The 12,738-nt window shown below is 49.5% G+C and overlaps 1 protein-coding gene across 1 annotated transcript in view; it reads left to right on the top strand.

Annotated features, from left to right (window-relative positions):
- Nucleotides 1-12,738, top strand: part of PDPK1 (3-phosphoinositide dependent protein kinase 1) — a 94,365-nt gene that overhangs the window by 56,875 nt on the left and 24,752 nt on the right. The window contains 1 exon segment of the mRNA XM_083372404.1: nucleotides 12,599-12,651. Coding sequence (XP_083228530.1) covers nucleotides 12,599-12,651 — 53 coding nt within the window.

Here is a 12,738-nt window from a genome sequence, read left to right as displayed (position 1 = left end):
GAGCGAGCGAGCGCAGCTTTGGCTTTTTCTAATCCAACAGATGAGGGGACTATAAGATTTTAACGCCATACTTCTTGTGTAGCACAGAAGTGGCCTCTTCTGGCAGGAGCCCACACGGAGGCTTGCCATGGTAAAGTCAGGAGGTTCTGGGTTTGGGGCTGTTCTACTGTAGAAATACTCTGGGCAAGGAGAAAACCCTTATTTTGCTCTCCCGGGTCAAGCAGTGAGATACACGTAGCCTGAACGAGATCCTACTAAAACCCTAAACCAGGTACGGATTTAGGGAGCATAACGTTGAGTTTCTTTTGTGTTATTCTATTGCATGATGGAATTGGGGTGTGTGTGTGTGTGTGTGTGTGTGTGTGTGTGTGTGTGTTAGCCTGTATCAGTAAGGGATTTGCACATTACTGATTGTTTTCATTTCTTTATTTCAGTCACTGAAGAAACCAGAAACGTTGGACAGGTTTTAGGGTAGAATTCAGTTCACTACTATACCACTTCGGAACAGATTTGAAACAAAATTGCAGGTTGGACAGTCTTGTAGATGGTGAAGGAAATTATGAAAATTAATGCCGGCGTACTTCAAAAATTTATTTAGAAGATGTGATTTGGTCCTCGTTGTATGCAAAGCACTTGTTTCTTTTGATAAAAAAATACCCGTTTCTCCCCCCCCCCAATTTTCTGCACAGATCTGAGGAGCAGAATAGCTCAGCTACTTTAAGGTTGCACGACTTAGTATAGGTGGATTCATTTAAAGAAGAGGCATTTGGGCAGGAAAGAAGCAGGAACAAATCCAGGTTATTTAACTGAAATAGTACAGAGGTGCTGAGCCAGCATAAGATCCAAGCATTTTGCAACGTGTACAGTACTAACAGAAGCATGAGCCCTGAAGAGGATGAGGAGAGTAAAGAACAAGAAGGTGGGATGGTCGGTTACTACTTGGGAATATGTTGAAAGTGGCTCCCTACCTCCAGATTCTGCCAGGCTATGGCATATTAAAAAGGTCTGACCCAGTCCTGCAACTGGTCCCTATTAGGCTGTTGGAAGTCCAGAAAAGAACTGAAATTTCCCACTCTCCGGTAATCTCTTCAAAAATCAATTTTGTTTCAAAGGAGAAGTAAAAAAGTAATCTTTATTGTATTTCAAACATACAAAACATTTACAACTGTACAGTGTTGCTTAAAAGTTTGTAAATTCTTCTGAATTGTCAATGTTTCTGCATAAATATGACCTAAAAAAGTGATCTGTTTTCCATATAAGTCCTAAAACTAGTTGAGAACCCAATTAAACAAATTAGTAAAAAACGTTATACTTGTTCAGTGATTTATTGAGGAAAATGCACCCAAACTACATATTTGTTGTGGCAAAGTATGTGAACCTTTGCATTCAGTAACGTGTGGGTTCCCTTTAGGCAGCAGTAACTGCAACTATAGTCCTCAGATTATAATGACAATTGAAAATGGAACTCCGTCGCTAAGCATGCAATGTCCCATGAACACGTCTCGTAGCAATGGAATTTCAGCAATTCAGGTTGCTGTCATTAATGTGCTGCAGCTGCCAAAGAAGCCAACACAGTGCTAGGCTGCATTAACAGGGATAGAATCAAGATCTCGTGAAGTATTAATACCACTTTACAAGGCCTTGGTAAGGCCACACTTGGAATACTGAATCCAGTTTTCGTCACCACGATGTAAAAAAGATGTTGAGACTGGAAAGAGTACAGAGAAGAGCAACAAATATGATTAGAGGTCTGGAGGCTAAAACATATAAGGAACGGCTGCTGGGATTGGGTATGTGTAGTTTAATGAAGAGAAGGACATGATAGCAGTGTTCCAATATCTCAGGGGCTGCCACAAAGAAGGGGAGTCAAAGCTATTCTCCATAGCTCCTGAAGGCAGGACAAGAAGCAACGGATGGAAACTAGTTGAGGAGAGAAGCCTAGAACTAAGGAGAAACTTCCTGACAGAACAATTAACCAGTGGAACAACCTGCCTCCAGAAGCGGTGAATGCTCCAACGCTGGAAGTTTTTAAGAACTGGACAGCCATTTGTCTGAAATGGTATAGGGTTTCCTGCCTGAGCAGGGGGGAGGGAACTAGATGACCTCCAAGGTCCCTTCCAACTTTATTATTATTGTAAGGCCTTGTTGAGGAAGGACCTCGTGATTCAAGGTACTGGTAATGGTGTTTAAGGCCCTACATGGCATGGGTCCGGAGTACCTTAGGGAGCACCTGCTGCCGGCATCAACTTCCCTCCGCCCTGTACGCTCCCACAGAGAGGGCCTCCTCAGGGTGCCACCGGTCAAAGAATGTCGACTGGTGGCCCCCAGGGGGAGGGCGTTCTCTGTGGGCGCGCCAGACCTTTGGAACCGCTTACCGGTCGAGCTCCGGATGGCCCCCCGACCTTCGCTCCTTCCGTCGCGATCTGAAGACACATTTATTTGAACAAGCCAGCTTGGCCTGATGGGGGATGGGTTGGGTTTTTTATTGTCATTTTTAATATATGTATTTGCTGTTTTTAGCTTGGGCATATGTTTAATTTTTTAAAACTTTTGTATTTTTGTATTTTTTATATGTCTGCCCTGTTCACTGCCCTGAGTCCTTCGGGAGAAGGGCGGTATATAAATAAAATTATTATTATTATTATTATTATTATTATTATTATTATTATTATTATTATTATTATTATTATTATTATTATCACAACCTCTGATGTCCGAAAGCCAGCAGGGAATGTCAGTAATTGTTAAGTGGGACGGTGACCACGGTGATTTAATTGTGAAGCTGGCACACAGAGAGCAATCTTGTGACCAGGGTGCTGCAATGGTTGGAACTTTGAGAACTTGGAAGTACTCTTGTTCAGCCCAGTGCAACTTTGAAAAAATGGTCATAACTTGAGGACTACCTGTAAGTGCCAATGAGCCCTGCACTTTTGCTCAACAGCTTCGCCTCAGGGACGTTGTGAGTTTCCTCACATGAACTGCCTTCCTTCCCCAACTTTTCCAGAGGATTAAAGTCAAGACTTGGACGTGGCGACTCCAAGGCATTCATTTCCCTCTGCTGTATCCATCCTTTCGTCATAACTTTCGTGTGTTTTCAATCATGGTCTGGCTGCCAGATGTCATCAAAAATCTTTGTTCAAGCCATGATACACTCCCACATCCCTGTGTTCCAAAGATCAGACTTTAATAGTGAATACCCAAAATTCTATTATTCTCAAACTCACACCTCATTAACATGCCATTGACTGAATTACCTAACTCTAACTTCCCCTTCCAATGAATTGATAATCTTAGAGGTTCACATACTTTTATCACACAGCTTTGGATCATTTTCCTCAAATAAATGAACAAGTTTTATGTTTTGACTCGCCTGTTTAACAGTTCTCTTTATCTACTTTTGGGAACTCTTCATGGAACAGATGATAGCAGAATACCAGAGTTGAAAGTCTTCTGGTCCATCCCTGTTTGTATACAAGTACATTTGGTTTTTCTTTCCTAACTATAAAACCTTGCTTTTCTCACCATTGAATTCCATTTTGTTAGATAGGGCCCAGTGTTCAAGTCTGTCCTTCTGGATCTTGAGCCTATCTTCTGGTGTGTTGGCTATTCCTGCAAACTTTGTGTTGTCTGCAAATTTGATGAGTTTCCCTTCTGTTCCCTCATCTAAATTGTTTATGAAGATATAAACCTTGGGGTACTCTACTTCCCTCCATATAGATGTAGTTCCATTAAGGACTACTATATTGATTGCGGTTTGTCAGCCAGTTATGAATTTATCTGGTGCTGATGCTATCTACGCCACTTTTTTTTCTAGCTTACTAAGTAGGTTGTGGTCTATTTTGTCAAATGCCTTACTGAAATCCAAGTATACTATGTCCTCCATATTTTGCTGGTCCACTAATTTAGTCACTTTGTCAAGGAAGATTTGTTTGGCATGATCAGTTTTAGGTCATATTTATGCAGAAATGCTGAAAATCCAAAAAGGTTCAAAAACTTTTAAGCACCACTGAATCTCTCTCAAAAGACAGGCTAGAAAAATTGGTTGAAAATAATATTACGTGGAATTCTGTGAAATTTCCAGTTCCTTGGAAACCTTCTCGAACTGTGAGCTGGACACAATATTTAAGGTGGTGTTCGACCAAAGCAGAATACAGTGGATTTAATACTTCTCACAATTTAGGGAATATACCTGCCTTATGCAGCCAGACCACTCTGCTAACAGTCGGTTTGCGATCAAAGTATTGCAAAAGCTTTATTCATAAATACAGTTATCAAACCAAATATTCCCTACCCTATGTACGTTTACATTTGTCTCTGTTGAATTTCAGTATGTTTGTCTAATCTGTTAAAATGATTTTGAATTTTATTTCCATCTTCTCCCAGTTACGTGTTGTTCTCAAATCTTATACTGTAAGTGAGCTTTCTATCTTCCACATCATTAATAAAGACGATTCAGGGAGGGCTGTGCGGAATCCAGCCATGTAGATGTCGTTTCGGTGTCACCTGCTGGCTAATGGGATGTGCCTGGAAAGGCGCATGCCACCCTTCCCAGCATCCAGTACTTAAGAAATATTGCCATGAAGAGGTAATAAAAAGACATCAGTAACCAGAAGGCTCTCCCTCGTGAATCCCTCCAGTCTCTTCTTAGATCATTGAAACTTAGTGTTACAATCAAAACCTCTGCCCATACAGTTCATCCGTCTTGAATCTATCGGTATTTAGTGTCAGCGGAAAACCTCAAGTTCGACACCATCAGAGGGGAATGCCAGGTTTTTCAACCATTTCAGCCTGTGGAGCCTGAGCATTCCTGGAACCCTTGCCCTCTCAGACTCACAATGAGTTGTCATGAGAACAAACACTGTGAGGAGGGAAGCAGAAGCTTTTGAATATCAGCTGTCAAGACCCGCCCTTTTTGCCATATCTCTGATGCCATCAATTGTATTTGAGGGAACTCTCTTTTGCTCTTTTCTGAATCCCCATCACACAAACCTCAGGTTACAAGAGCAGTTTGAAAACTCTGAGCTGTATTTTGCACATAATATTTTGTGCATCACCCTGCTTTGCTCCAAACTACATTTTTCAACCCAAAGAAGAAGAAAAAATCCAGTTGTACTGGCTCATAGAATCATTAGTTAGGCTTCACCATTCTGAGAGTCAGAATTCCATCAAGCAGGCAATCCCGGGGTGGGGGGGGGAAGGAGGGGTGTCCACTCCGCTTGTTAGGTCCAGTCCAATAAGCAAAAGAGAATAGTCACAGAAAGTGGGGCATTCCAGTTTAATGGCCTCCAATCTTTTGACAGTCTTTTCATTTTGGCTGCCTCTGCCTGGCAACTTGGTGGCTGGATCAGTGGGGCTCCTGACCTCAAATCAATGCTGGTGGTTAAAGCCAGGTCTGTCTGTATTAAGATGATGGTGGGTAAACATACAGAAATGGAGAATGCTGAGATCTGACTGAAGGAAGAGTAGTGATGTCACCTTCAGAAATCTGTCCACCTGTTGACAGGCAGGCCAGCAGGTAGGGTGGCATTGAATTTCATGACACTGTACTGCTGCTGCTGCTGCTGCTACTACTACTACTACTACTACTACTACTACTACTAATAATAATAATAATAATAATAATAATAATAATAATAATAATAATAATAATAATAATTGGAAGGGACCTTCAAGGTCATCTAACTCAATCCTGCTCAGGCAGGAAACCCTATACCATTTTGGACAAGTGAAATGAAAACGTTGAAAGTGCTGTGCCCACTGTACCTGCTTGGGGGACAATTTCCTTGGAGTTTTTAGAGCTTCTAAGTTTTTGTGGTCAGTCCAGACCTGAAAAGGGATTTTATTTCCTTCCAGGAAATGTCACCAGATGAGGAGGGCCCACCTAACAGCATAGGCCTCTGTTTCCCACACCGCCCAACGTTGCCTGGTTTCTGTCCGTTTTTTCAATGTGCAAGCACACGGCTAGTTGGCCTTTCTCGTTTTCCTAGAGCAGCATGGCTCCCACCGTTACATCGCTGGGATCAGCCTGAATAACAAAGGACTTTCCAGGGTCTGGATGCCTTAGCACTGGTTCAGCAGGAAAAAATATGTCTTTTTAACTTTTCAAATGCGGCTTGACATTCCATGGTCCATTTTAGTGGCTGGATAGGTTTCGGTTTGTCCACCCCTTTTGTTTTCAGCAAGTTAGTGATGGAGAGGGCAATTTGTGCGAAGGGTGGGGGGATGAATTGCCTGTAAAAATTTGTGAAGCCCTGGAAACTTTGCAGCTACTTCCTGATACGAGGCGGCACCCATTCTAATACAGCCACCACCTTCTCCAGGACCATCTCCACCCCCTTTTAGGAGATCCGGTAGCTCAAGTATTTTTTATTTATTTTTATTTTAATTCCATTTATATCCCGCCCTTCTCCGAAGACTCAGGGCGGCTTACAAGCTTAGCAGTAGCCTTCATTCTATGTATATGCCTGCTTATTAGGGCTTTCACACACACCCCAAGCGGCATTATTACAAAGTCAGCTTAATTGCCCCCAACAATCTGGGTCCTCATTTTACCTACCTCGGAAGGATGGAAGGCTGAGTCAACCTTGAGCCTGGTGGGACTCGAACCTGCACTAATTGCAGGCAGCTGGTGTTACTTAAGGAGGCATTAGCCCACTGCTCCACCAAGGAGCAATCGTTTCCTTATGGAATTTGCACTTCAAAAGCTTAGCATACAGTTTGGCAGCGCAGTTTATATAGAACCGCTCTGACCAATTTCACATGTTCAGCTTTTGTTTCAGTGTAGATTAGTATGTCAAGATACACTAAAACCCCTTTATATAGACTGGTCGACGGCCCTGCCTCACAGTTTGGATGTGATCTCTAGCTTTCCGGTCAGCTAGGTCTGCAAACCTCCGTCTCAGTGCTGTCATGAAGTGCTTAATGTTTCAGAGCTTTAGTGTTGTGAAGGGTCATCATCTATCGAGCGGCGCCCCCTGTTGTGACTCAGGGCCAGCCTGTGGGTCCGACAGCCGGGTCCGATGTATCGGAGGACTCAGATGAGGGGGAGGAGGGAGACGAACCGGCTGATGATGGTTTGGAGGCTTTGCAGAGTCCTCAGCCGGGGACCTCTTCTCAGCTGCGTGAGCCCGAGAGTGCGGAGGATGATGACCCACAGCTGGCCCTGTTCAAGGACGCCCGACGCAGGAGGCAGTCGAGCAGGAACAAACAAAGAAAGGCTATGGGACTCCTCGGGAGGAGGCACAGGGAGACCACGCCCTGAGCTCTCTATAAAAGGAGTGTTTGGGGAGGGGCTGGTTGCTGAAAGCAACTTTTCCGCTTGAGAAGACAAGCTCTAGTGTTTTTGTTAACTGCGTAATTAAATCTTGGCAGAAGCCTTTTAGCCTTGGACGCTCTCCAGTCTCTTCTTTTGAATAGGGGTTTGATAGAAGAGGGCTGGTTCAGAACAGTTTGCTTTCAGCCACCCACCCCTTATTACTACGATGGAGCAGCTTCTTGCCGAGAATGCCCAGCTCAACCAGCAACTCACCTTGCTGGCCACTCAGGTGGCACAACTGCAGGCTCAGGTACATGCTGCCCCCCCACCCAGGAGGAAATGTCAGATAGCTATGCCGGATAAATTTGCTGGTAATCCAGAACTGTTTCCTGCCTTCCTGGGACAATGCCAGCTTTTTATCAGCGTGAGGGCGGCTGATTTCCCCACTGACCGAGATAAGGTGGAATTCGTGTTGAGCCTTCTGTCGGGAGATGCAGCTCGTTGGGGCACGCCTCTGTTGGCACAGCCTAGCCCTTTGTTGGATAACTTTGGGGGGTTTTGTGACCATATGCGCCTCATGTATGAGGACCCAATTAAGGCGCAGACTGCCACCCGACGCCTGAAAGCTTTGAGGCAGGGTCAGCGCCCCCTACAGGCCTACATCAGCGATTTCCGGCTGCTTAGCCAGGATTCCGCCTGGAATGAGGCTGCGCTCGTGGATGCCTTCCAGGATGGCTTGTCGGAGATGTTGGATGAGCTGGCCCGCGTGGACATTCCCTCAGACCTGAATGGGCTGATCCATCTTTGTCTGCGGATCGATGCCCGGCTGCAGCAGCGTAAGAGTCGCCGTGCCACCCCACAGACCCCTGCCGCCCCTGTTGTGCGTGAGCCCCCAGTCCAGAGGGAGGAGCCAATGGAGCTGGGTGCCGCCAGGTCCCGTCTATCGGTGACGGAAATGGACAGACGACGATCAGAGGGGTTGTGTTTTTACTGTGGGGACCCTGGACATTTGGCTGCTTCTTGCCCGAAGAAGCGTCAGCGGGCGTCAGTGACCAAGCCTGCCCCGAGAAAGTCCCCTGCTTTGCTATCGGGAAACGGCCCGAGCCCGATCTAGACGGTGTGAAAGATCGGGCGACCCACAACGACCACGCCGAGCGACGCCGTTCCGACGGTGCCTGTGAACCTCCACGGCATTTGATTTTGGAGGCACGACTGATCCTTCCTGGCAAGCCAGAGGGGATTCCGGTCCATGCCTTAATTGACTCTGGGGCTACCACTAACTTTATGGACTCGGCCTTCGTGGCCAAATGGGCTGTTCCCCAGTGTCCAGTGGATCCGCCCATGCTTGTGGAGACCATCGATGGTCGAGTGCTCCTGTCCGGGCCAATTACGGCCGCCACGCAACCCGTGTGTATGGCCATCAGTACCCATGTGGAGGCCATCCAGTTCTACGTCACTTCGGATCTGCACTTCCCCGTGGTCTTGGGACTGGCGTGGCTCCGGGCGCATGATCCACAGATCTATTGGTCTCAGAACTTGGTCACCTTCCCAAGTTTGCAGTGCGTGGACCACACCCGCCATATCTGTGCCGGCCAGGTGGAGGGTTCCCCAGGGGTTTCCTTGCCTCCCGAACTGTCCGACTTTGCTGACGTGTTCAGCAAGTCAGAGGCGGACCAATTACCCCCGCACAGGCCCTACGACTGCTCCATTGACCTAGTCCCTGATGCGCCTCTCCCAGTGGGGCGTTTGTACTCCATGTCGGAGCCCGAGTTGGCTGCATTGCGGGACTTCCTGACAAAGAATTTGGCTCGCGGTTTCATCTGGCCCTCGTCCTCGCCAGTGTCTGCGCCCGTGCTTTTCGTCAAAAAGAAGTCGGGCGAGTTACGGCTTTGCTGTGACTACCGGAAACTCAACGCCATCACGGTGCGTAACCGCTACCCGCTGCCCCTCATCCCCGAGCTCTTGGACCGACTCCGGGAGGCTAAGATCTTCACGAAACTGGACCTGCGTGGAGCTTACAACCTCGTCAGGGTTCGGCCGGGTGATGAGTGGAAGACGGCGTTTGGTACTCGCTATGGACATTTCGAGTACACGGTGATGCCGTTTGGCCTGACCAACGCCCCCGCTGTGTTTCAGCATTTTATGAACGATATCTTTCGGGATCTGTTGGACCAGTTTGTCGTGATTTACCTGGACGACATCCTGATTTACTCCCCGTCGCGTGAAGCGCATCATCAGCACCTCCGTCAGGTCCTGCAGCGCCTCCGGGAACATCGGCTGTTTGCCAAGTTGGAGAAGTGCCAGTTCTACCAGGTGACCATCGATTTCCTGGGTCACCGCATTTCTCCTGAGGGCATCGCCATGGAGCCGAGTAAAGTCGAGTCGTTGCAGAGTTGGCAACCCCCGCGTCGCGTGAAGGACGTTCAGCGACTCCTTGGATTTGCCAACTACTATCGGACATTCATCCCTGGCTTTGCTGCCTTGACAGCCCCCCTCACCCGGCTCCTGCAGAAGAAGACTCGGTTCCAGTGGAACGCCCCCGAACAACAGGCGTTCCAGGCTTTGAAGGACGCCTTCATGAAGGAGCCCATCTTGAAACATCCCGACCCGCAACGGCCATTTGTCGTGGAGGCGGACGCCTCCGACATTGCCATTGGGGCCGTGTTACTCCAGGCAACGACGCCCAGCGGTACCCTTTTCCCTTGCGCGTATCACTCTCGGAAATTGAACCCCTCGGAGCGCAACTATACCATCTGGGAGAAGGAGCTGCTGGCCATCAAGGCGGCGTTCGAGGCTTGGAGGCATCATCTGGAGGGGGCGCGGCATCAGATCGAGGTCCGGACGGACCACAAGAATCTGGAAAGCCTGCAGACCGCTCGGAATTTGAATCAACGCCAGATCCGGTGGTCCCTCTTCTTTGCGAGGTTTGACTTCCGGGTGCGGTACATACCAAGCGGGCACAACCAGAGAGCGGATGCTCTGTCCAGGAAGCCCGAGTACACCCGAGTGGAAGACAAGCTTCCGCCCAGGACAGTGATCCCCGTCGAGTCTTTTGCTGCGGTGCGGGAGCCGGTGGATATACGGGCTCGGATCCGGGAGGCGCAGCAGCAGGAGGCGTGGGTGGCTCAGCGGAAGGAAGAGGTGGGGCCAGATTCGCCTTGGTCGGTCGCGGATGGACTCCTGTATTATCGTGACCGGCTCTATGTTCCAGGAGGGCCACTCAGGGGACTCGTCCTCAGCCAATGTCATGATAACCCGGCTGCGGGGCATTTTGGCCTGTTCAAGACTCTGAACCTGGTCTCCCGTACTTTCTGGTGGCCCCGAGTCCGACACGATGTCCAGTCTTATGTCACCTCCTGCGTCCCATGCAGGCAGGCCAAGTCAGCGACAGGGGCCCCGCCTGGTTTACTGCAGCCTTTGCCAACGCCCAAGAGACCCTGGGGGGCTGTGTCCATGGACTTTCTGACGGATCTACCCCCATCCTCCGGCTTCACGACAGTGTTTGTGGTGGTGGACATGTTGACCAAGATGGCGCACTTCATCCCCTGTCGCGGCTTACCGTCAGCTCGCGCCACTAGTCGCATGTTCATCCAACAGGTGTTCCGGCTGCACGGCCTTCCCGATAGGGTCGTCTCCGATAGGGGGGCCCAGTTTACAGCCCGCTTTTGGCAGGAGTTGATGCGGGCGTTGGACATTAAGGTTTGCCTCTCGTCCGCGCATCATCCTCAGACCGACGGGGGTACCGAGAAGGTCATCGGCATCTTAGAGCAGTATCTGCGCTGCTATGTTAACCTGCAGCAGGACAATTGGGTAGACTATTTGGCCATAGCCGAGTTTGCCTTTAATAACTCGCAACACACCTCCACGCAGATGACACCGTTCTTGGCCAACGTGGGTTATCACCCCAGGTTTTTCCCCCTTTCTCCCGTGGACTCACCGGAGCCGGCAGCGAACGAATTCATGGCGGAGTTACAGGCGATCCATCGGTTGGTGCGACGGCAGCTGGAGAAGGCCAAGGCCGACTACAAGAGGTTCGCCGATCGGTCGAGAAGGGATACGCCTCCACTATCGGTGGGGGATCGGGTCTGGCTGTCCACCAGGAACCTACCATCCACTCGGCCGGCGAGGAAGCTGGACCACCGTTACCTTGGACCGTTCCCAGTCGAGGCCGTCATCAATCCGGTCGCCTATCGTTTAACTCTGCCACGTTCCCTGCGCGTGCACCCCGTCTTCCATCGGTCCTTGTTGGTCCCCGAACAACCGGCCTGTCCACTTCGCCAAGCAGAACCTCCCCCATCAGGAACTCGTGATGGAGGCAGCACCCCCGAGTACGAGGTCGCCAGCATCAGGGATTCCCGCTGGCTGAAAGGTCGCTTCCAGTACCTGATCGAGTGGAAAGGGTACGGGCCGGAGGACTTCACATGGGAAGACGCGACCGCCGTTCATGCCCCTGCGTTGGTGACTGCGTTTCACGAACAGTTCCCATCCCGACCGCATCCGGATCGGCAGACCCGGGGGAAGGGCCCTGCGGTGCGGGATAGTGTTGTGACTCAGGGCCAGCCTGTGGGTCCGACAGCCGGGTCCGATGTATCGGAGGACTCAGATGAGGGGGAGGAGGGAGACGAACCGGCTGATGATGGTTTGGAGGCTTTGCAGAGTCCTCAGCCGGGGACCTCTTCTCAGCTGCGTGAGCCCGAGAGTGCGGAGGATGATGACCCACAGCTGGCCCTGTTCAAGGACGCCCGACGCAGGAGGCAGTCGAGCAGGAACAAACAAAGGCTATGGGACTCCTCGGGAGGAGGCACAGGGAGACCACGCCCTGAGCTCTCTATAAAAGGAGTGTTTGGGGAGGGGCTGGTTGCTGAAAGCAACTTTTCCGCTTGAGAAGACAAGCTCTAGTGTTTTTGTTAACTGCGTAATTAAATCTTGGCAGAAGCCTTTTAGCCTTGGACGCTCTCCAGTCTCTTCTTTTGAATAGGGGTTTGATAGAAGAGGGCTGGTTCAGAACACCCCCCTCCAGGGCCAGGGTGATGACCCTGACCCTAGCCTAGCCCCTTCAGTGGGGATGTCTCACCTGTATTCTTGCATGTGGGCAAGAAAAAACCCCAATTGCTGGGGGTCTCCATCAAGAGGGTGTTTTCCACTCCTGCTGATGGGGTCCCCGTCCACTGACTCTCTGGACAGTCGCATCACCAGGGTCCTTTCAGGGAGCACTGGCTGGTGTGGTTGTCACCCTCTCTGTGGATTCGGCAGTGCCAGCAGCTGTCTCCGGGGTCAGGAATTCTCCGCTTCCTCGTGCTGTCATCTCTTTCCATGTGAGCTATGGCTTCTTGCATTTTCCAGCTCTGGAAAACTTCCATCATGAAGCGCATTGCTCATTTCATGAGGCAGTTGGCGTAATCCAGTTCTTCCTCAGGTTTGCTGTCATCATACAGTGCTTCCATCTTGCTGTCAGCTGCAGCAGGCGAGGGTGACTCCTTTGG

The sequence above is a fragment of the Vipera ursinii genome, assembly GCF_947247035.1.
Source record: "Vipera ursinii genome assembly, chromosome: 13".
Lineage (NCBI taxonomy): Eukaryota > Metazoa > Chordata > Lepidosauria > Squamata > Viperidae > Vipera > Vipera ursinii.
The sequence above is the reverse complement of the archived record's forward strand: the minus strand, read 5'-3'. Positions and strand labels throughout refer to the sequence as shown.